Source organism: Misgurnus anguillicaudatus, chromosome 2 (genome assembly GCF_027580225.2).
Source record: "Misgurnus anguillicaudatus chromosome 2, ASM2758022v2, whole genome shotgun sequence".
In the NCBI taxonomy this organism is placed as follows: Eukaryota; Metazoa; Chordata; class Actinopteri; order Cypriniformes; family Cobitidae; genus Misgurnus; species Misgurnus anguillicaudatus.
The window spans coordinates 27035534-27061085 of record NC_073338.2 but is presented as its reverse complement, the minus strand read 5'-3'; the positions used below and the strand labels follow the sequence as shown (position 1 = coordinate 27061085).

The 25552-nt window shown below is 36.6% G+C and overlaps 1 protein-coding gene across 3 annotated transcripts in view; it reads left to right on the top strand.

The window, feature by feature from the left end:
* pik3r2 (phosphoinositide-3-kinase, regulatory subunit 2 (beta)) overlaps positions 1–25552 on the top strand; it is a 34478-nt gene that overhangs the window by 2513 nt on the left and 6413 nt on the right. For all 3 annotated transcript variants that reach the window (XM_055202204.2, XM_073875722.1, XM_073875721.1), the window contains exons 2-15: positions 1051–1723; positions 15609–15701; positions 16256–16327; positions 18783–18923; positions 19068–19266; positions 19362–19447; positions 20165–20267; positions 20354–20452; positions 20595–20775; positions 22377–22502; positions 22599–22741; positions 22817–22993; positions 23071–23145; positions 23341–23517. In XM_055202204.2, the coding sequence (XP_055058179.1) occupies positions 1399–1723; positions 15609–15701; positions 16256–16327; positions 18783–18923; positions 19068–19266; positions 19362–19447; positions 20165–20267; positions 20354–20452; positions 20595–20775; positions 22377–22502; positions 22599–22741; positions 22817–22993; positions 23071–23145; positions 23341–23517 (1997 nt within the window). In that variant the 5' untranslated portion in view covers positions 1051–1398. The remainder of the gene's footprint in view (positions 1–1050; positions 1724–15608; positions 15702–16255; positions 16328–18782; positions 18924–19067; positions 19267–19361; positions 19448–20164; positions 20268–20353; positions 20453–20594; positions 20776–22376; positions 22503–22598; positions 22742–22816; positions 22994–23070; positions 23146–23340; positions 23518–25552) is intronic.

Here is a 25552-nt window from a genome sequence, read left to right as displayed (position 1 = left end):
TAGGACTTTCACAATGATTAAATAATCATCTCAATTGTTTGACCTCATTGCGATGATTTCAGATCACCGCAATGATTGCACCTCTCTCTAAAAACACAAGGGGGAGCTGCATCGCCTGTATAAACAAGACAGTATCAGATGGCGCTCTTTAACTAACAGTGTAATGCGATACATTCAACCCAGTCTCACGGAGATGCGTGTAATTACCACGAAGTGTAAAAATCGTGCAATACATACGCCAAATTCCACTTTGGCATGCATGTGATGCGCCGGTCCTTATCATTCACTTAAATTGCAATCTTTTGTCATTTTATTTATTGGTTTCTTTCTTTTTTTTTTTTTGCTTTTTTTTACCATTTTCGCTTTGGGTTTTTGGCTTCTTGTTATATAAAAATGACATCCTAACCCAAACCCCAATTCTAACCCCAACTCCAAGCGACCATGGCTAAAATATAGACAAAAACATGGAGAAACCTGTATATTAAATAACCTCATTAGGCAAATCTGAAATCTAACCCTAAACCCAAGCGGAAATGGTTTAAAAAACTGAAAAAATTGAGAAACCAATAAATAAAATGACAAAAAAGATGCACCGTTTAAGTGAATAGGAAGGACTGCTGTATCATATGCACGCCAAAGTGGAATTTGGTGTATGTATTTCACGATTTTTACACTTCATGCTATTTATACGCATCTACATGAGACTGCCGGTTCCTTGATTAGTATTAAATCGCCATCAGCTGTTTTCAGATGTAGCAGCTTTAACTACACAGAGCCGTAGTTCACTGACAATCGGGGCAATTTCGCGTTAATTATCGCGGACGTATCGCCTGCGATATGTATGCGATATGGCCCAGCTTGTCAGGGAACTACGGCTCTGTGCAGTTAATGTCGCGCCATCTGAAAGCAGCTGTTGGCGATTTTATACTAATCAAGGAACCGGCATTACTGACGTGATGTGCGTGGTATCGCATGCGATTTATCGTGCAGCCCTACCTTCCAGTAAATCATATTGGTATTTTGCTTCTAAAATACTGCTTTTTTCCTCAGTCATCGCATTACTCTGGGAGGAGGAATGTTGAACGACCGGCTACCAGACAACACCAGTCGATAAACTCAAATACTTTATTCATTTTCCTGCACCTGATTGAGCATGTTGCCGACTCATTCCCTCTGTTCCATCATTTGGTTGAACCGTGGGCTCAAGTCAAGAAAAATTCGCTGTTTGGCTAACACCGGTCAGGTCTAAGCTGCAACACTAAGCTTCCCACCGCATGGGCCCACACTGTAGGACATGCTTATAATCTCCATTCAATAGTCCTTTAACAAAACGTCCCTCGGTCCAGTTTCATCCCAAAACTCTTCTGCCTGGGGTGACTTTCATTTCATACTCTGAAAATGGCTGCCGATGGCTTCCAGTACAGATCCATGTACGCCTACCATAAAGACTGGGAGGATGTTCTTGACCTTGAACCTGGGGATATTCTGACTGTCGAGAAGGTGACTCTAATGTCACGCGGCGTCAAGGAGGGAGACGAGGAGCACCCAGAATGCCTTGGCTGGATCTTGGGTTATAATGAGCGAACAAAACAGAGAGGAGACTTTCCAGGGACGTACGTGCAGTATGTTGGAACTGTGAAAATGTCAGTGTCGTCCTCCCAGCCTCGTTCTCAGAGACCACTTCCTGCTGTTCCCAGACCTGAGCCAACAGCCTCAGCACAGGGTAAGACTCCAAACACCTTTACGAACGATGTACAGCTGTATTACCTCTGTGAGATCTGTGTATTTATAATTGTCTTATGCAGGCACTACAAAATTATAATAGTCCTGATCAATCTGCACAGATACTTTCACAAAATTGTATTTATAGATTTTTCAAGTAGACAACTTGTGTCGTAGTCACAATGAGATACATTCAAAAGGCAAATCTTGAAGAATAGTTGCAGTTAAACAGGATTATGTAATTTACAAATTGCAAGAGCAATTACAACAAACGAATACATAAAATCCACAACCAACAACATAAAATCAGCAATATAATCCTGTGCCACCCAAATAGTCAAAGTAGGCCCAAGGATTTTCTTAACCTTTTCTCTGTTAACCACAACCATGTCGATGCAAATGTAGATTCACTATTAATCTGGCTATGCTTGTAAAATAAGTCTTCAGATCTGTCATAATACATTTTTGTGGATTTTCCATCGTTAATTTTAAAGAGAAAATTTGCTCTGGCCAAAGTCACTCACCAGTAAGGCATTGAGCTGTCAGATATTTGTTTAAATGAGATTTCTCATGTAAAAATCAAGCATATGTTGATGTTTCCAGAAGGTAGTTATGCTTTTGCTGCTTCTCTTCTCTTTCCAAGGTCATCTAGCAGCACACTCTCTATGTACTGTAGATCCTACCCTTTACCCTCTCAAGATATCCTGTGTCTCCAAACCACTTCTGCGCCTTTATTTCTCTGGCAGTCTCCCCAAGCTCTCACTCCCTCTTTCTTTATGCCCTCAGGAAACAGTAAATTATAGTTTGTTTAGAGGCCTGGCAGTTCACCAGGCCAATCTGGAGAATGAAATTATGTATCAGGTAGAGCTTTTAGCTTCATCTGCACATTCCCCTCGCATCAGGTGATTTTTGCTTCAATGTCGTCTTTGTGTACCTTTTAAGGACAGTTAAATGTGTCCACCAGTCCGATGCACAATTGGAAGTTTATTGTCATATTTAACGTGTGATGACAAAAAAAAAGGAAGCAAGAGAATATGTTTCTAATGCTGATAGCTGATAACCAACAGCAAAGTCGTCAGTTTTATTCCCAGGGAAAAAGTAAAAATTAAATTTAAAATTGAATTTGGCTAACTTGCATATTTCTCTCAATGTTATCTGTAGAGGTAGGGAATTGACCTACATGCCTGCGGCATTTGCTTTTTGCTTAAAATGGATTTGCATGAGGATGGACTTTGGGATAGAAGAAAAAGAAAGAACTCTACTGTTAAAGGAATATTCCATTTTCTTAAAAGAAAAATCCAGATAATTTACTCACCACCATGTCATCCAAAATGTTGATGTCTTTCTTTGTTCAGTCGAGAAGAAATTATGTTTTTTGAGGAAAACATTCCAGGATTTTTCTTTAATAGAGCCCAACATTTAATACTTAACTCAACACTTAACAGTTTTTTTCAACGGAGTTTCAAAGGTCTATAAACGATCCCAAACGAGGCATAAGGGTCTTATCTAGCGAAACGATTGTCATTTTTGACAAGAAAAATAAAAAATATGCTCTTTTAAAGCACAACTTTTCGTCTAGGTCCGGTCCAGTGCAACCTAATGTAAATGCGTAGTGACGTAGGGAGGTCACGTGTTACATATATAAAACGCACATTTGCGGACCATTGTAAACAATAAACTGACACAAAGACATTAATTAATATCATTCGACAACCAACAATGTCGGAACGGTCCTCTTTCTCAACACTGGGGCGGAGTTTCGCGTTCGTCCTCTGTGACCTCTTGACGTCATGACGTATTGCGTGGGGTCACGCTATCGCATCACGACTGGATTTAAACGAGAAGTTGTGGTTTAAAAGTAGTTAGAACCCCAATTCTAACCCCAACTCCAAGCGACCATGGCTTAAATATAGACAAAAACATGGAGAAACCTGTATATTAAATAACCTCCTTTAACCATAAAAAATGGTTTAAAAGTGTATATTTTTTATTTTTCTTGTCAAAAATGACAATCGTTTCGCTGGATGGGACCCTTGTGCCTCGTTTGGGATTGTTTATAGTCATTTGAAACTTTGTTGAAAAAAACTGTTAAGTGTTGAGTTAAGTATTAAATGTTGGGTTCTATTAAAGTCCATTAAAATGAGAAAAATCCTGCAATGTTTTCCTCAAAAAACATAATTTCTTCTCAACTGAACAAAGAAAGCCATCAACATTTTGGATGACATGGTGGTGAGTAAATTATCTGGATTTTTCTTTTAAGAAAATGGAATATTCCTTTAACTCTCTTATATTCTATTATTCAGAATCTACAAATATAGATTAATCAAGTATATTACGCTATACATTGTATTTTACAACATATAAAAATGTATGTTCCCAATTGTTGGGTCAAATAAAAAAAATGTCTGGGTTAATTTAACACAGGGGTTGGGGTTGTCCCTTTTTGACCCAACGCTGGCTTGAAAGTAACACTGCTATTGTTTTGAGTGTACACGTTTGAACCTGGCTTTTATGCTGCATTGAGTCACATTATTTGATCATTTGCCAGGTCTTAGGTTTGATGAGTAAAGAGCCCAACTGTTTACAGTAAAATGTGTCTTCATCTGAATTGCAAGAACAATTGACTTTTACTACTGTTTTACTATTACTTTTTTACTGCTTAGCTTGAATCTTATTACTATTTTTTATTAACAACTAGGAATGGAAATGCATCAATGTATTAATCACCAGTATACAGGCATTAAAAAGAAAGATATTGATAGGTACTTAATAAATAATCAATTGGGTTCAGTTCTTTTTTCTGCTTGGGATAAAATCATACATAGCTACACCCAAATGAATCTTTTAAAGGTGCCATAGGATGTAAAACAGTATTTACCTTAGCATAGATTAACAATATCTGTTCATGGTAATGATACATCGTGAGCATCAAACTTTATTTTTCTTTTTTTATGTAAACCTCAAAAGACCGTTGGAAAACAGGTTAATCTCAACATAACACTTAAAGTTATTGAGAGAGTTAAGTTAAGTAAAGTTTGGGACCTGATTGATGTTAAAAAAGTTAATAAGCCACAAAACATATTGTATCAATGCTAAAATGTGCCTTTATAAACCAGATAGAAGAAAGAGGCAATAGTCATTTCTAAGTCTATCAGATGTCTAGTAACTAAACCTTACACCTACTTTAAGGGTATCGTCAGCGCTCTTACTGTCAATCTATGGCCTGGATGTAGTAATTGATTTGTATCACTTTTCTCTCTGCTGGCGTAATTAACAGCACAGACTTTTGTGCTTTCAGATGTTACTTTGGCAGAAAAGCATATGCAAAGAAAATGACAGTATAGATGTAACACTTTATCTGGAATTTACTAAATCAGCACATCCAGGGGCAATCTGCTCTATATTGCATTTTCTGTGCAATATTTATAATAAAATATTTAATAAATAAACATGTAAAATCAATGTGTCTGACAAGCATTTCTACAAAGTGTGAACTTGAACATCAGTGGCTTTATTTACATGCATAAAACTTTGGCAGTCCGATTGAAGGTTACGACAAGACAGTTTACATGCACCCTAAACATGACACCCTGAGTCGGGGTTGCCAGATTCGTGAATTAAAACAATCCCAAAGGACATTCAAAACTAGCCCAAAATCAGCCCAATGACTATTCACAGCCCAAATGGCACTAACTAATGAAGGAAATCCTTTCATCTTTAAATAGCAGAAAACAACTCATGGAAACATTAGCCCAAATCTAAACACGATAAAAAGCAGAGGACTTGGCAATGCCACCAGCGCACAGCATCTCTCGTCGAGTTCACGCTTTATCTCTGGATAAAAGTCAACGCTTTGGAGTTGAAGAAAGTTTTTAGGGCTGTAACGATTTATCGTGAAAATGCGCGTTTTCTCAATGAATGAATTTGAATCAATTACAGTGAAATGCCGCCACATCCAAAAGCCAGAGGGCGCTCTCGTGCAGAAACGCCACTTGTGCCACAGAAGAAGTAGCGTTACAAACCATATTCCAGGAAATGTCTACAGGAATACGTATATCGCTGTTCTTCAAATTGTTTCAGATATTTTTATGATAATAAAGAATATTTTGAATGACTTTGTTTAACGAGTGTTGCTTTTTCAAATGCACGACTCAGACTCGTAATGATTTTAGATTGATAACGGACTTCTTACTGACCAAAACGCAATAGTACACGCACAAGCTGCGCATGAAACAGAGAATCGCGACGCAGCAATGCAGATTCGATTTTTGACAGGCCTTTTTAATGGGACACGCGATATATCGTTACAGCCCTAAAAGTTGTTCTTAAGAAGTTTTTAGATATATTAAATGAAAACAATTTTCTAAAGGCACAATGCTATTTTATTGCTTTATGTAGCCTATTGTTATGAAAGTACACATGAATGCTGCAGAATGTACAGCCCGTGACCTCATTACCTTAATAATGCGTTGCCATTGCCTTGCTATTGGATGTTTCTGTGATGAGAATAATGTGATGCGTGCATAAGAGCTAAATATGTTTACAAATGTTTACAATAAGCTATAAATGTTCTGCACATGTGCACAAGATATTTTTGCATCCAATTAAGAAAATACAGCGATTCACGCGTTTTTAGTGCACATACTGTTCTCCTGCTGAGCAGATCACAGATCTGACTACACCACACCACATCTTTCAATACGATCGAAATTTGTATTCGATCAATCTCAAACATATTGATTAAGGTGTTTTTTATGAAGGCTTTTCAATACGATAACAAACTGTTTATTTGGTTGCATGTAAATGTAGCTAGTGATAGAATTAATCCCCCATCTTACTTTTCTTTGTTGTTAAGTGAGATGTTTTTTGTAAAAAAAAGTGTGAATAATATCTTGGCTCTTTAGACATGGACTATTTAAAAATCTCTTGCATCAACTTGCATGAATTTCACAGATGGATTTTATTCACTCCTAGATGCATTTAAGATTGAATTCACCAACAGAAATTGAGTACAAAATTGAACTTAGTTGTTTCACAGCCTGTGGCAAAAGTTCCCTCTCGCTTTTTTTCTCTCTCTTTCTTTTCCTGGCCTCAGTTTTACTGCTTGTTTAAGTGAACCATGGCTTAGCATTTCTACAGTCTCCGCCTGTTCCTCCTCCTCTGTTTCACAGACTCTTCTGATACAGTCTCCAGGCAGCTATAAACTATCCACTCGGTACAATTCTCAGAAAGAGAAGGCCCCTCGAATTTCCCCCAGCTCCTTACCCTGAACCATTTTTTTTTCACAGAATTAGTACAGAGCAAGTTACGACCTCCAATCTGAGCCAGTATTATTGTATGAATCTTTCCCATGGTGCACTGGCATGTGTTCAAATACTGGGTATATAGTCACTTAAAACTGTACAGCAGGTTTTTCTCAGCAGACGCTACATTTATTGTGACAGACAAAAAGATTGCGAAAGGAATCCAGCTCAATTTTTCTTTTCTTTTTGGTCAGACTTTATTATTTAGATGTATTACATTTTTTTTAAATTAAAAAAGCATACTTATCGCTGCTTCTAAAATAATAATAATTATTATACATTATTATGTATATTAGTACATTAAATGTATATACTGGTTCCAAAGAGTTTATAAAGTACATACCAGTACCAGATGTATGCATATCTGTACCTAAATGTTACATATTAGGACTTTGTAAAGGTTACTGGCTCAGTGACAGCTTGGGACTTTTTTTCTATTGTTTTCTGACAGTTTATGCATATATGCAATATCTTGTAATTGATCAGAATGCAGTTTCAATCTCTTAGTGCACAAATCCTGTCAGGCCAGAAGCAGGTTATTCACAAATAAAAGCAACATGAGCTATGCAAGATTGCCTCTCGTAGTTGTAGCTTTAATGTTGTGGTGTTTTTTCATACTGTTTGCCTTGCATTAAGATGAAAACATGCCGAGAGCTTTAGAGCTCCAGTGGAAGGAAATGGGCTAGGCCTTAGGTTAGCCCTGAATGAGGTGCCCAGATTACTGAGCAGTACGAGGTAATGTGGGTGAAAAGTTGTCTTACATAATCATATTCACTGAATACAAAGACATCTTTTTCCGTTAGTAGAGCGTGACTGAATCTAGTGAGGCAACAAAAACACGCGCAAAACTGAAAAGCAATGTGGTTCAGCATACCAAAATTGTATCTGCAAGGATTGAATTGATACAGAACTGAGCAAAAGTTGATAGTTTTTATTAACAGTGTATACATAGATGTGATAAATTAGCCTTGACCGTGTATGTTTGGAGAAATGACAGTCCTATAAAGTGAAGCAAAGTTGTTGCTATAATCATATGATTAGTCGTCGCAGTTGTTTTTTTGCAGCCAGCCAAAATGCAGACTACCAAGATCACTGTAATTGGGTAATGATTAGTTGGTTCCCTCTCCAAAAACCAACAATGACTTCAGGGCCACAGCTGTTTTTCCTAAAAACAGTATTTTGCACAAAATCCCCTGCTGTTTGTTTTTAAGCATTTGGATGTTGCATTTGGATCAGAAGCTATAGAGTTGAGTAAATTTAAGTGACCTTGAGCTATGAGAAATGTGGTTTATAAATAAAACCTTTTACTTGCAATTATTCAGGTGTGTTAGGAAAGGAACACCCTGTGAGTTTTTTTTTTTTTTTAAGTTTTTTTACTTTTAACATTTAACAAAGTGGTTCTCCTATTGGTGCTAGTAGCTGGCCCCTTAAATGCAATATAAAATAATTGGATATGTTGTTCAAACGTATTGTAAAAAATATTTTGCTGAATTAAAATCTTTGACTGTCCATACTGTCTTTTAAAAGGCACATTTACAATGGTAAAATCCATAAATGCTTTAAAAGTACATTACCGGGCAAAAGTTTTGAATCAGTTCACAACAATGTTTGCTATGTTTTACAAATGTTTGAAATTACTTGTGAAGTGTTTTGTACTTTTGTTTTATATTTTGTAAAATATATAACAAATGAATTAGTAAACTACAAATTTATATAAAAAAATGTACATTGACTTTACTGTGGTAAAGTTATGGACAAATATCATATAAGTTAAAGGTGCAATGTGGTACTTTTAGTGGCATCTAGTGGTGAGATTGTTAATTGCAACCAACGGCTCACTCAACAGCTCACCCCTTCTTTTCGAAACCCATTGTGCTATGGTAGCCACCACAGGACAAACACGTCTTAGACAACATAGTAACGAAACGCAATCTATAAAACAGTTTGTCTGTTTAGGGCTACTGTAGAAACATTACGGTGACTTCTATGCAAGGGTACCTGCAGTGTATTTAGATAAAAACGTCTCATTTTAAGGAAATAAAAACAATACGTTCATTATGTAAGGTCCTTATACACCACTGTTAATATAGTTAAAGGATTAGTCCATTTTCTTAACAAAAAATAATCCAGATAATGTACTCACCAACATGTCATCCAAAATGTTGATGTCTTTCTTTGTTCAGTCGATAAGAAATTATGTTTTTTGAGGAAAACATTACAGGATTTTTCTTATTTTAATGGACCTCAACATTTAACAATTTTAAAATTTAAAATTGCAGTTTTAACAGTTTCAAAGGACTCTAAACGATCCCAAACGAGGCATAAGGATCTTATCTAGCAAAACGAGGTCGCGCTGGCGGTCACAGGACCGGAGATAGACGAGAAGTTATGGTTTAAAAGTGCATATTTTTTATTTTTTTGCCAAAAATGACAATCGTGTCGCTAGATAGGACCCCTATGTCTCTTTGGGATTGTTTGGAGTCCTTTGAAACTGCAATTTTAAACTGCATTGGAACTGTTAAGTGTTGGGGTCCATTAAAGTCCATTAAAATGAGAAAGGTCCTGGAGTGTTTTCCTCAAGAAACATAATTTCTTCTCGACTGAACAAAGAAAGACATTAACATTTTGGATCACATTGTGGGGAGTAAATTATCTGGATTTTTTTTAAGAAAATGGACAAATCCTTTAATGTATATTTTATTGCATTTCTTACAAGATATCCGTCTTAAAGTTACACAATGCACCGTTAATGTAAAACTTTTGAGTGTTGATCTAAGGCACAGCAGATTGGCAGCTTATTGGTAAGCGGGTTTGAGCCTGATTTTGCAAGCTGCAGCCTTGCAAGGATGATTTTTGGTGTGGCGAGCCACCACAGCAGAATAAATGTAGCAGAAACACAATAAATCTGAATTCCTTCAATATTCTTTAAAATTCTTTTATAAAGTTGCTTTTTAAAATGCCATGAGTACGGTATTGCAAATTACAGGCAAAGGGTGACTACACTGAAGAGATAAAATATAACAGTTTTTAGGGATGCCCCGATCCGATATTCTGGATCGGTATCGGGCCGATCCAGGCTTTTTGGCTGGATCAGAAATTGGATCGAGGACTGACAACATGACCGATCCAATTCCGATACTGTGCATTAGCCGTGGTTGTTACTGACAAGCTATTAAAAGGACAAAGTATTATTAAAACACTATAAACGTTTTAAGCACTATATTAAAAGTATTTTTATAAAATGGGCAGTTCTGGTGCTTCATTCTGATTGGTTGAAACGCGTTCTAAGCCGTGATAAAATACCCCGGTAACCCCACGCTTCAGACCGCATTACATAAGTATCACTGCTAATCAATAAAGAGACAACGCTCCCTGAGGAGTTACCTCAAAACTTGGGTGGCGATCTTACCCAACTTAAACACTGACGCATTCACTCAACACTATAAACACAGCGTGTAAGTTTTAATGGCTCTGAATCTGATCTCTTACAAAAGTTATTCACAAAAATTGAATTATCTCAGAAAAATCTCTGAAACTGGGTTTTTTGTTGTTTGAAAGCGGATGGTCTGTTCTTTCATTTGATATTTTATGTTTATTTAAAGAGGATAATTTTTCTGTAAGACATTAAACTTAAACTGGGCGGAAACTTAAAAACCGCTGACGGGGAAAGTTCAGCATGCTTCCAAGCATATTTGATCATCACTTCAACAGTTGCACGATATTAATGTTAATGTATAAATTAGATGAATGTTGATTTATAAAAATAAACACCACAGTCTTAAATCATATTTTCATTGTGTCTTTGCTGCGTCTGTTGTTGTGAACTGCGCTCTGTTGCAGCCACACTTGATTCTGAGGAACTACTTATTTGTAATATTTGTACTAATATAATTACAACTTATTTGTGTTTTATTTTATGAAATCCTGCTAACGTTATGCATATGAATTAACCGTTTTATAAAAGCAATAAACCCCGCAAAGCAGTGCGGTTACAGTGCATTTTATAACAGCTTCGCGTCGTGCCTAACAACGCCCCTTAGCTGTTATAAAATGCACTGGTAACCCACTGCTTCTTGGGGCTTATTGCTTTATAATACACTCAATAGCTTCATGTAAAGGAACAAAAACAACATTTAAAGATATTTAAGTTCACAGAAACACTGTAACTTACTCGCAAACTGAGTTAATCCACTGGTGAAGCGGACGGATGAAACGTGTCATTCATGATTACTGTAGGTTATTTTAAAGATCTCATTTTATAAAGTCTCAGTAAGCCATTGGGTGGATGCAATTCACAATTTGCTGAGCACGTGATCCATCTATTCTCTTTGTGTTTTAACAGTTATGAACTTTCCATTGCGGTGAGAGGATTCCTATGAGAGGATAATTCAAGTGCATCAATTCTGTAATTAATTGATCAAACGTACCTATTATATGTTCTCATAAACACTGCCATGATTAATAATTAGCTACTAATGTTTCTTGTAACTTGTAAATCATTTTAAATCATTGATTTTTACATTTAAAATTATACTAGATGTAGCAGAAAGCACTATACACATTTAATTACAGTAGTATCGGGCACGTATTAGTATCGGCTAATATTCGGAATTCTGGTATTGGATCGGAAATGAAATAGTGGTATCGGGACATCCCTAACAGTTTTGATTTACTTTGAATGCTGTTAGTCACAATATAATTCCTATTCTTTCTTTTTTTGTTATTCTATAGTTTGGATGAGTTTGCTATTTTTCCATAATGTGGAAAAATTAAAATAAAGAATGAGCAAGTGACTCCAAACTTTTGACCGGTAGTGTATATTTTCATGGTAAAAGCAGGCTGACCTAAAATCTTAAATGATTAAACATGAATTTATGTCAGGTGTCCATGGCATGTTTAATGCACTCAGTAAGGAAAAAGTTGGAGGCGGAAGAGACGTCCGTAAGAGGGAAAAGCAAGCAAAGTTCCATGTTTAACGTGCAGTGGAAAACTGGAATGTGCTGACATGGCACTTCGTCTGAACTCCAAAATTAATAATCAGACGTGGTTTAGCCTTGCACTGCCAGGAGGAGAAGGCAGCCAAGCTCTGGCCTCTTTGTGGTGGGCCTGAAAAGGAGGGCTTGGCCCACGGCCAGTAGGGTTTTGCTTGTTCAGGATTTTTGATTAAATCGTTTATTGTGCTCTGCTCACGCAAAGGGCCATGGCAGCTCTCTCTCTCTCTCTCCTAAAGGAATTGGAATAAGACAGGAGGAAACGGAGGATTTTTCCTTTAGTAAAAATAAGCTAGTTTTTTGTTTATTTATGTGGTTTAGTTTACCTCTCGCCATTTAGTGTTATTAATGCGGTTTCATACTACACAACTACCTGCATATTTCTATTATTTAATACTTTTAAAAGAGTGTAGTTAATGTTGTTTACGCTGGTCATTAATTTGGGTCTATAAACAGTTTTAGGTTTAATTCATTACATGCAGTATTTTTCCTAAAATGAAAAGTAAGGTGAACATAAACCTGTAACATGCAATTACTTTATACATCACAAAGCCATCAGTCTTAGTGGTGACAGAGATACGTGGCCTGCATTGAGTTTACAACTGGCTCTAAAATCCGAGGTGCAAAAATACCCAGATTGTATAGAAGAGCTTCTCATTATATCACATCAACAGCCTCCTCCGCTAGACAGTTGCTGCTTTTGGCAACTTTAGTAGTCCACAAAGGACTGCACATTTAGCTCTGTATTTAAAAAAGGTAACAGGCATGTCCAATTTAAAACATTGGCCTCTGGACAGTGAGCCACAGCAGTAGGTGGAGAAGGCTGGAGTGCTCATAAGAACAAATCAGAAATCACAAGCAGAAAAGGTTCGAAAGTGACAAAAACCTTTTTTTGTTGAGACACATTTTATATGAACACTTGCATTTTACAGTGTTGATAATATATGTGACCCAATCATGTTTTTTTTAAGGGGGCACAGTGTGCACAGCTCATAGAAATGTGTGCACATTACAAAGACATGAAAATAAATATTATAGAGCATTCACAGTCTTTTCCTTGGCACTCCCACTTATATTTCTAACAATCTGTGCCCCCTTCGTTCATCAAAAAACTATCATAATAAATGTGTTGACTACCTTGTCAAATACTCATATCAGTTAATTCAATCCAATAAGAATAATATAGGGCTTCAAAACAATTAATCTTGACTAATCGTTTGCAGAATAAAAGTTTTTGTTTACATCATATATGTGTTTGTACTATGTATAATCATTATGTATATATACATACACACAGATGCAAGAATATTAAAAAAAAATGTGTATATAAATTTTTATATTTATGTATAATTTATATCATATATAATTATAAAAGCTTAATTAGGGATGGAAATTTTGGCCGATACCGATAACCGATAATTCTTTATATTTGGGGGCCGATAACCGATATATATATACATATAGGCCGATAAATGTTCATATTATTTTCACAATGAAAAAATCCCAGACCGCGGACATCTTGTCTTTGCGCTAGACTAGCATACTCTTCTAAAGCCCGCAACACGTGTCATCTTCGTGCTATGTCACAGAAAGCACCAATCAAAACTCCACATGGCCAGCAATGAGCAAGTGAAGTGGTTCAACAAACCAAAATAATCCATCATTTATCGGCTTTCATTTATCTGCCTAATTTTGCTATCAGACCGATAATATTAAAAATAAGCAGTTATCGGCCGATATATCGTGCATCCCTAAGCTTAATATATAAATATTTTTTTCTTAAAATTATACTTGCACGTGTGTGTGTGTGTGTTTATATACACACAATATATGATGTAAACAAAAACTTTTATTCTGCAAACAATTAGTCGCAATTAATTGTTTTGCAGTCCTAGAATAATGACATATTGTCAGAAGTTACATCTCAAAATGGCATTCATATTTATTTATGTTTTGTTTAATAACCAATTAATGCTGCTTAATTGCAGGGTTAGGGAGTAACAGGATTACGTAATCAGGATACAAAAACGAATAACTGTAATCCGTTACAGTTGCGTAAAAAAAGTAATCAGATTACAGTTACATTCTGTAAAAAATGGGAATACTTTCAGGGTTACAAAGGTTTACACTGATTTTCAAGCACTGATTGACTGTACAGTAATGTGACCAGATTTTTCAAATAAAAAAAATTTTATGTCCAAGTTCAATAGTTAAAATATCAATGAAATCTTATTTGTTATCACCTATGAATAAAAAAAGAGGACAAAACCTTTTTTACTTTTTTTTGTCTTTTATTGTTGTTGGGTTACTAATTCAATTGAATTCTGTACATCACTTTTTTTCCTTTTTACAATGCACCGATATGACATTGAGTCATTTAAATTCATTAAAGTTACATCTAAGTAACTACTTTGGCTGATTTCATAGCATTGTAAATGTGGAACAGAAGGAATAATGCATAATGTAAACACATTTAACAAAATGCTCAGTACCACGTTGTGATCAGTTCACTTCATTAGTTTATGTTGTTAGCTGTATAGCTAGGGGAACTACCACTGCCAACATCCAAGGCCAAATTACCGCCTCAGTCAGCATTTTAAAATAATATTTACCTGTAGATTGTGTAGACTTTGTGTAGACTTTTTAAATGTTGATATAAACTATAATTATTTTTCCAACATGTTAAGAAATAAAACAGAATATATATATATATTTGGGCCCGATAACCGATATATATATAGGCCGATAAATATTCATATTAATTTCACAATGAAAAACTCCCAGAACGCGGACATCTTGTCTTTGCGCTAGACTAGCATACTCTTCTTAAGCCCGCAACACGTGTCATCTTCGTGCTATGTCACAGAAAGCACCAATCAAAACTTCACATGGCCAGCAATGAGCAAGTGAAGTGGTTCAACAAACCAAAATAATCCATCATTTATCGGCTTTCGTTTATCGGCCTAATTTTGCTATCAGACCGATAACCGATAATATTAAAAATAAGCAGTTATCGGCCGATATATATATATATATATATATATATATATATATATATATATATATATATATATATATATATATATATATATATATATATATATATATATATATATATATATATATATATATAAGGGATGCACGAATCAGATTACATTACTTTTATATTTTGGTGCTTGGATTAAGTTACTGAATGCTTTTTTATGAAGTAATTTGTAACTGTAAGGGAATACATTTAAAAAGTAACCCTCCCAAGTCTGTCTAATTGTGCTATTAATGTATTTGCACAACAACTGCGTTATGTTATAAAATGGATGTAATTTTAAATGCATAAAGTATATAAACAATGAAAATGACAAAAACAACAGTCACATGATTGCACATAGATGTATAATACATAGACGTTTTTTATATTATTAAAAAATCACGTCAAATGTGTTTTTACTCAATCACATGTTCAATGAGTTAATTGTTTTTTGTAAGAATTTTAATGATCATTCAATAATAGTAAAAAAATGTAATCTCTTTATTAATAATTTAAATTAAGCAGATATTTAAGGCAAATTCTGTACTGTTTTTCTTATCGTTTTAGCTGTTCCAGCCCCAGACTTGACCAAACAGTGTACACAGCCGGAAACCGTTCCCCCTGATCTTGTTAAGTTGGTTGAGGCAATTGAGCTGACAGGTAACACTTTCATTCAGTCACTAACCATCATGTTGAGGGCTTTATTGTTTGCATTTTTTTTCTCTCAAAGTACCTGACACGGGACTCCAGCGAGACCAAAATCCCTGCTGAGAGCCTTCGGCCTCAAGCAGAAATGAAAATAATAACAATTACACTTTGCATGCCTCTATTTAATAGATTATTTCCACATTGAAAATAATATCGAAAGCCAAGGAGGTGTGAAATGTTTCTTATTACACCATATGGCAGTTATTACCGTCCAGATTTTCTCATTCTCTATGGGCCGTCCCTCTTTCTCACTTCTGAGTGAGAGACGGAGTGACGCTCGCGCTGTCTGGCTTAATTGAAGCCTTCGCCTCACTTCTCCACTAAACACAGCTCAACAGTGCTGGCACGGAGGGCTGGAGCTTTTTCCCAGTTCTTCAGATAGCGTGACTGCATGCATTTATATCTTCAAGCTTTTACATTTAATGTTTAGATATGACTCCGCTAATCCAAGCCGACATGGAACGTCTTTTTTTGAGATATAAACTAACGTCTGGATTTTCTGCTAGGTCTGGATTCTAAGATACTGTACAGGACGTCCTGTTCCTCAGCCTCTGACAGTCAAAGACAGAGTGTTGCCGGTGAGTTAAATTGTTGTTGACATGCTTTTCCATGCAGCTATGCACTTCCTGTGCTAGAGAAACCAGTCAAAGACTTTATTCACATATTTGGTAACAAGTGCAGCATTAGGGCTTAAATATTTGAATTGCTGTTGCAATTTTCGTATGTTCTTCCTTGCAGCTTTAAGCTTTTCTGTTCCCATTATTGCTTAAATTATAATTTTCTCTTTCATTGACACTCATTAACAACTTTTCAAGTTCAAGTCTGTTTTATGGTCAATTCTGCAACATGTGCAGCACATACTAAAATTGCGTTACTCTCATGCCCTAGGTGTAAACAAATACACAGTAAACACTATAAAAATAAACACTAATAGGAGAGTTTAAACAAATAAAAAAATAGTCAATATTTATAGATAAAAAATATATAAAATAAAATTCAAGGTACAAGTCAAATCTTTTACAGTGTTTTTATGACCGAGATAATACATTTTAAAATCGAACTGTGTGACTATTTCCAAAAATATACAGTTAGTTCCCAAAGTCAGACAATTTTTATTTTAAGTGCTAATTGTTCCTTTTGCACAATTGGTGGGTTCAATTCCCAAGGAGCACACATACTGAAAAAACATATACCTTGTATATGTTTGGATAAGAATGTTTTCCAAAAGCATAAATGTACAAAAATTAACAAAGCATTTTACAATACAAATTTTATAACTGTAATAATGCGTATTAAAAGCCGAATTTTGACTTCAAAATTTATAAAAGTTGTATTCATCTGTGAAGATTTACTTGTTGGACAAAACATGTAAGTGTCATAAACTTTTGTTAAACACAGAGCTTATCCATGGAAAAAATGAATTTGCTTTTTGCGAGGGAATCAGTATCCTGCCAACTTTCAGGTTAGCCTACAAAAATAGGTCATCTTTGCGGCACTCTACTAACATAAATTTGTAAAAATGTATTAGTACTTGGTATACTTGCCATGCATTTTGAAAGTTTCAAAGAGTATTTGGTGTATCTCAATAGGAGCAAAGAAATCTATATCATAGATATAGACGGTTTCGTCGGATGCACGTGCGGTGACGCGATACGCGTCTGGTCCGAACTTTACTTCCGGTTTCAGTTTTTTTAATGGTCCGACTAGTTGCTAAACTGAACTCTTGAACAAATACCTCGTCGAAAAATAACAGATGTTTTGGTTTCCTAGGTAATCTAATCTATGTGTTGTTTATTTTGCTTGTTATATAAATAAACTACGTTTTAGGTACTTTGTTGTTGTTTATTCTTACTGTGGGTTCACACCAGACGCGTTTGAGGTGTCAAATTTGCGTCTACCATGCATAGTTGGACACTTGAACATTTTGAGTGTACTCGCTTTATTCGCGGGTGAAATTCGAGGCATTCACGCGAAAATTCGCGTCATGGGAGGGGCTTCTGCGACTCCGCTCGCTTCCTGTAATCACGTCAGAGCAAGCTCCTGATTGGTTAATGCAACTCGTTTTTCCGCCAAAGTTCAGATTTTTTTAACTCGCGCATTTCCCGCGTCTACCGTGCTAAACATCTCATTCACACTGTGAGACCCCCAGACGTGCATCAACGCATCTTCACATTGACTTAACATTGACATCACTCACACTTGACGCCTCTACCGCGGCTGATGTGAATACAGCATTAGCGGAGTTTACCGGAAGTTATGTGTTGACCATGAGCATGTTGTTACTGCTGAAACTAGGGCTGTAACGATATATCGCGTGTCACATTAAAAAGACCTGCCTAAAATCGATTATGCATCGCTGCATCGCGATTCTGTGTTTCATGCGCAGCTTGTGTGTGTACTATGGCGTTTTGGTCAGTAAAAAGTCCTTATCAATCTAAAATCATTGAGTCGGAGTTACTTATAACGTGCATTTTAAAGAGCAACACTCGTTAAACAAAATCATTCAAAATATTCTTTATTATCATGAAAATACCTGAAAGAATTTGAAGAACAGCAATATAAATATTCCTGCTACTTCTTTTGTGGCACAAAGGGAGTTTCTGCACGAGAGCGCCCCCTGGCTTTTGGATGTGGCGGCATTTCACCGTAATTCATTCAAATTCATTCATTGAGAAAACGCGCATTTTCACGATAAATCGTTACAGCCCTAGTTGAAACCGTCTGTAATGTCCCCAGAAATAATGGTCTCAGCGGTCTTTTATAGATTTATATAGACTTGGTTTTAAAAGTATAACAACAGCTGTTACACGACAGAGTAAAACACAGTTAACCGTTAAATAAAGTTATCCAGTGCTTAGTTATATGGTTACCATAAATACCATCATATTTCATAAGTCGTTTCCCGGAGTCTGTTTGAAAGGGATGTATTGGGAAAGATAAAACATGCATGTCAAGCAGTTTTCACACTGAGGGAGAGACAGTCACTGTATGAGATGTCGGTCGTGATGTGACTGGTGATTTGTCCCTGTGCAGAACTGCAGGAGCTGGACGTGGGACAGTGGGACGTTCATGCGCTCTCGGAAGCTCTCATACAATACCTGCGGGAACTTCCTGCCCCCATCATCCCTCCCTCCGTTTATACAGACCTTCAGACAGCAGTGCAAGTAGAATCGGGTAAGTGCCACTTTTCGCTCATCCCTGAATGTCTGCCGAAACGAACGAACAACATCTATAGGAACCAAGAAAACTTTCACTTTTTCCTTTGCTTTTGCCTGAACTTCTTATGAGATGCACCGTGGGGGTTTGTTTCGTTAACAGATGTTCCTTCAATGAGGAGACGAGAGCAGCTGTTGCAAGCACTGGAGAACCCTGCAGTTCCACTACAGAACCTCCTGACGCTCCATTATTTACTCAAGCATCTGGAGAAGGTCTTGCAGTGTGCCGAGCAGAACGGTCTAGACATTCACACACTCGGCCAAACCTTTGGCCCTCTCCTGATCAGGGGTCCTGTGAGCGGGTTAGCTTGTTTTTTTGTGCTAAATTCAAACTGTTATGAATATACATAACGTGAGCATGCATGTAAACCTTCGATACGGTGTGTTTGATTTATAGGTCAGAGGAAGATGAGGAGTTTCCTGCAGTTGTCGTTGAGAAACTTCTTTTGGAGAGAATTTGGGAACAAGAGCCAACACCTCCTGGTAAATCGCTTGTGTGATTTTGCAATAGTATTTTACTTTGTATTTATTAATTAAATCTTAGTTCATGCCATTTTTTGTTAGATAAAAATCCTGCGCCTTTAATAAGCTTCTCTAATGAGGGCTCAGTGAGGTGTTATGGTAGCAAACTCATTCGTTTTAAGATTTTTGTATATAAAGTTCAGGTAATTTTAGCTGGCTCAATAAACGGCATGTTATTACAGTTTTACTTGTTACATTTTTAAGTTTATTTGCCTGTATAGCTTTCATTCAGTGTGTTTACTATAAACGTGTGTCTCATTTGTTTATACACACTGAGGAATGTCTCAAAATGTGTAATCGACATAAAAAAAATCAATTTGTGACTGTAAAACTGTGCGATGGAAAAATATTTATGTACAGGAAATTCCTCAGTCAGTTTATTAAACTTTTTGAGTACTGTAGGTTATTATTCAGTGCACTTATTATAACAATAACTTGTAGGTTAAACACGACTGAAGACGTTAAAAGCGTATGATGTTGCCAAAAGATCTGACATGGTAAAAGAGAGGCAAAGCAGGTTGCTTCAGGCAGACCGTCCCTATAATTTATCACGATGTGGTTCTTTGGTGATGCGCCTAAAATTCTTGGAAACATATTTTGTTGGCTCGTGTCATGGAGCGATAAATAAAGGCTCTATTTATTTTAATCGTAAATATGTTATTTGCCTTGTTTATACAGCTCTCCCTCCTAAACCTCCCAAAGCCAAGATCATGGCCTCATCTGTTACCAATGGAAACGGCTTATTGAGTGAAGCCGAATGGTACTGGGGAGACATTTCCAGGTAAGTCATTACCGTGATGACAACTTAATTTTCGTAACTGACGGATCTCTTACTGGTGTGATTTGGCTTTTGATTTGATGTTTTAGAGAGGAGGTGAATGACAAAATGAGAGACACAGCTGATGGTACGTTTTTGGTGCGGGACGCATCAAGCAGAGTTCAAGGAGAGTACACCTTGACCCTCAGGTGAGCATCCCAGCAGGCAAATATATTACAGTAGTTTGATATCAGTTGGAGATAAGAGAGATGCGCTGGTCCATCATTTGGTTTTATTTGCATCTTTACTTTGTGCACAAATGTGATCAAAGCCCTGACTTGTTTATTCCAGGAAAGGAGGAAATAACAAACTGATCAAGGTTTTTCACCGTGGGGGGAAGTATGGCTTTTCCGAACCTCTTACATTTCTCTCTGTGGTGGAGCTGATCAACCACTACCGTCATGAGTCACTGACTCAGTACAACGCCAAGCTGGACACTCGCCTGCTCTTCCCTGTGTCTAAATATCAGCAGGTGCCATGTCTCTACTTTTCACACATCTCGAAATTAGCAGACTGATAGTTTCTTTTCTTTACAGGAATCATATTCGTAACAGTCCATTTATGAAAGTGTCAAATAGGGCTGGGTGGTATTACAGTACATCCTGATGACAGATTTATTACGTGTTTTTATGGTTAATTTACTTTTATTTAATACGAAACAGCTTTGACAAAGATGACAATGAAATTATATTTGAAGAGTTCGGTTCCAAAACGCAATAAATAAATTTTTATTAATTTCGGTAAAAACGTGTTTTCTATACCAAGAAAGTGACAAGATGAAAACCTCTATTTTCTTTTTCAAACTTTCACATAGCATCTTTAGGTTATAAAAACATAAAATATTAAAATCCATAATTTGATTTTCAAAGATTTAATATAAAAACAGATTTTTTTTCACAATGCTATAAATCTATTCAATCAATATATAACTGTGCATTCATCTTTGCCATGTTATATTCATTTAGTTGACTAGTGGTATACACTGATAAAAAAAAATAAACATTAATGGCATTAATCAAAACGCTTACTTTGTCATATTAGGAACGCTGTCATTGCTGCGGTTATACTTGGGACGTCGTCGCTAAACTTTCTTCACAGCGATCAGCTGTAAAATGTTTTGGTCCTGCTCGATTTTCGTTGGCTTCACGTAAAATAATGGAAAGTTTTTAATAAGATCCCCTGGGGTCAATGTGTTAGCATGACAGAAGCTTGATGCTGTCGGGAGAACAAGCAACAGCCGCCATTTTACCGTCTCCTGAGTGCCTCTCGTGGAAATTATTAGATGTGGATGGCTTACGTTTCATTCCCGTCACAGAAAACCACCACAGGTTTATCAATGCCATCAACGTATTATTTTGTTTTTGTTTGTTTGTTGATCATGAAGTACAAGATGAGAAAAACCAGTATTTCATGTGTATTCCACGCCGCCATTGTTGTTTAAAATGCGTGAAATGGTGCACTGTGATTGGTTGAGTGGATTTATTGCATTCTGCACAACAGCCTTTTCCCATTTAGACGTGTTTCCCTGTGTTTTCGCTGGTTTCACAAATGCTGCCGCTTTGTCTTTTGCCACTCAGTGGGCGTAACCACAGTCACTTTCGCCGAAGGTGACATCACGTGCATACCCTCTATATAAAAAGTAGCCCTCCAGATTGTTTTATCCATTGTGGTAGCCCTAGCTCACAAAAAAGGTTTGAGAACCGTGGTATACAGTATCATAATAAATTCAAATATATGATCAACTGTGAGGCTGCCTGTGAAACCCAGCTCAATTTTTTGTTATTTGCTGTTTTCTATATAATTTTTTTTACATAATATAAAAATAATTATGTGAAAATATAATTTTGATATCTTTAATATTGACCGAGTAAGATCATGTCAAGATTGAAATTAAAGTGAAATCTTTAAAGTGAAAAACTTTAATGCTGCTAATCTCATCATTAGATGAGACTTTAGGGGTCACACATTTAAAAAAAATCTCTATAATCATAGCTAAGATTATAGTCATACCACCCACCCCTAGTATCCAAATCCTGTACAAGATTTTTAAAGGCATCTCTCTGTGCTTTGCAGGATCAGGTGGTGAAAGAGGACAGTATTGAGGCGGTAGGTGAGCAACTGAGGGTGTATAACAAGCAGTATGATGAGAAGAGTCAAGAGTATGACGCACTGTATGAAAGATATACACGTTCATCGCAAGTAGGCCACATTTAATGTTTTCACTTTTTAATTTTTTTAAGAAAATTAAGATCTAATGAACAGAATTTCTAACAATAATGGTCTATACAATCTCAGGAACTCCAGATGAAACGAACAGCCATCGAGGCTTTTAATGAGACCATCAAGATTTTTGATGAGCAGTGCGAGACCCAGGAGCGCCTCGGTCGAGAAAGCATCGAGAAGTTACGCAGAGAAGGCAACGACAGGGAGATCGAAAGGTACTTGTGTCCCAAAATTCCCTGGTTAAAATCATGTTTTGGCTCATATATCTAAGCAGTTTTGTGTATGTTCAGAATTCAGAGCAACTTTGAAAAGTTGAAGTCCAGAGTGATAGAGATACATGACAGTAAGAGAAAGTTGGAACTGGACCTGAAGCAGCAAGCCACGGAAAATCGCGAGATAGACAAGATGATGAACAGCCTGAAACCGGACCTCATCCAGCTGAGGAAGATAACGGACCAGTATATCGGGTAAGAACAAGATAAATGCTCTCTCACCAGAGTTCATTTATTCACAGACTGATGTTTATGGCAATCCATCGTTGCAGATGGTTGACTCAGAAAGGCACTCGGCAAAAGAAGATAAACGAATGGCTGGGCTCAGGAAACCAGGGAAAAGATGAGTAAGTTCTCTTCAGATGGTTTTCATATTCGAAAAAGTGAACAAGCTGGAAGGTTTCCTTAAAAGCATATTCTCTGTCTGAGAAATCTAGGCTTATGAGATTAGGAGGAGCATTAAAGTTTCAATCACTGATTTTCAATGACCTTACTCAATCATTAATAAGGATATCTACTCTAAACTTATTATGACTCTGCAGTTCCAACTCTCTGGTGGTGGATGATGATGACGATCAAACACATCTTGATGAATGCTCATGGTACATCAGAGACATTATGCGCACACACGCAGAGGATCTTCTGAAAGGCAAAAGAGACGGCACCTTCCTCATCAGAGATAGTCAGACCCAGAAGGGCTCATTCGCTTGTTCTGTAGTGTGAGTTACTGAAGTCTTTTCATCTCTATAAAGCAGTGTTTCTCAAACTTTTTCTGCCATTCCCCACTTTGGATGTAGGGCCAAACCCCACCAGTCCCCAATCACCCCCCCCCCCCAAAAAATGGTAATTAACTAGGCTTTAAGTTTAACTTTTAAAATTAATTTAATTGCATCATATTTTAAAACATAACAGCATTAAAGGATTAGTCCAGTTTCTTAAAAAAAATCCAGATAATTTACTCACCACCATGTCCTCCAAAATGTTGATGTCTTTCTTTGTTTAATCAAGAAGAAATTATGTTTTTTGAGGAAAACATTCCAGGATTTTTCTCATTTTGGTGGACCCCAATACTTAACAGTTTTAATGCCGTTTAAAATTGCAGTTTCAAAGGACTCTAAACGATCCCAAACGAGGTATAAGGGTCTTATCTAACGAAACGATTGTCATTTTTGGCAAGAAAAATGAAAAAGCACTTTTAAACCACATCTTTTCTTCTTCCGCCGGTGTCATGAGCAATTCGGTCCCCCCTGGCAATTCACTCTCCCCCGCGTGATTCAATTGGCTGAAAAAACTCCTCATGGGTAGTTTTCTTAGTGCCTTACTACAATTCTTACAAAATCGCGTTATGATTTAGGTAGTTAGAACGTTGTTAAAATTACAATTGATGTCTTTAAAATGATATGTTTCATTAACCCCATTCACACAGACCTTTGGTCCCAGAAAATACCCGTAAAATTGCCAGACAAGCGTCTGTGTGAACACAAACTCGTCCCATATATCTTCTGGGATAGTTGCCGGAAAGAGGACCTAGTCAGATACACGGATAACCCTCTGTGTGAACAAGAAGCCGAAAGAATGCCGTAATGGGCGTGTCGTAGTTAGGACGCACGCGTCATCACAACAAAAGTTATGGTTCAGCTTCTTAAAACGAGAGATAACATGCATATAAACATTCACCACAAGAAATGTCGCAAACCGGATTAAAGCAGTTATCAGGAAATGATAAATGAGACGCATAAACAATAACGCACATGCCGTAGTGTGGACGCGCGTGTCATGGCAACATGAAGTTGGTTCAACTCTTTAAAATGAGGGATTTACAACATTCACAACGAGAAATGTCAGCAAACTGGACTGAAGCAGATATCAGGTAAGTTAGCTCGTCACTTACTGCGTTGAAACGGAGATCATTCAGCAGCATAAAAGAATATCGCGCCACTTGCTCATTTGAGCTATAATAAACAAAAATACCCGCACGTCATCCCAACAAGATATATCCTTCAGCTCCTCAAAATGCGTGTTTTAAATGCATATAAACAATCACGATGAGAAATGTCTGAAAACTGTATTAAAGCAGAGATCAGGGAGCTCGTCAAATATCCACTCAGAAGCTGAGATCATTCACTAGCATTAGAATGGTGCGTTTACGCGCTCCTTTATAATCTTATCATAAACAAAAATGCACGCGAGTGGTTTCTGGAGAAAGAAATAATAAATAATTTGCAAACTTTAGACACTCCGTAGAAGAGAGGGCAGGACTTTCAATAGGTCATGTGTCTTTCCGGGACCATCAGATGCCGGCTAATCATGGCAGTGTGAATGAACAAAAAATCTAACGATTCCGGAAAAATCCAGGATGGATTTTCCGTGTATTTTCCGGAATGTCTGTGTGAAAAGGGCTATATAGTAGTATATAAATGAGGCTAAAGGTGGTGAGATCTACACATTGCTTGTGTCATTTTATAATTTAGATATTATATACTGTACCCTTTCCACTTATGTACTGTTTAAAGATAATAAATTACTTATACAAAATATGATTATACATAGTTAAATCAAACATTAAAATTATAATTTATAAGCCATGATTACTACACTTTTACTATAAAAAATACATTTCGTAATGTATATGTTAATAATTTACAAAAATTTAAAGTATTGTTTTTGTAAAGCAGATGATGACACAAAAGTGCTGACGTATCTTCAACATGAATATTTGTTAACTTTTATTTAAAAAATGTTGTATGCTTCTAT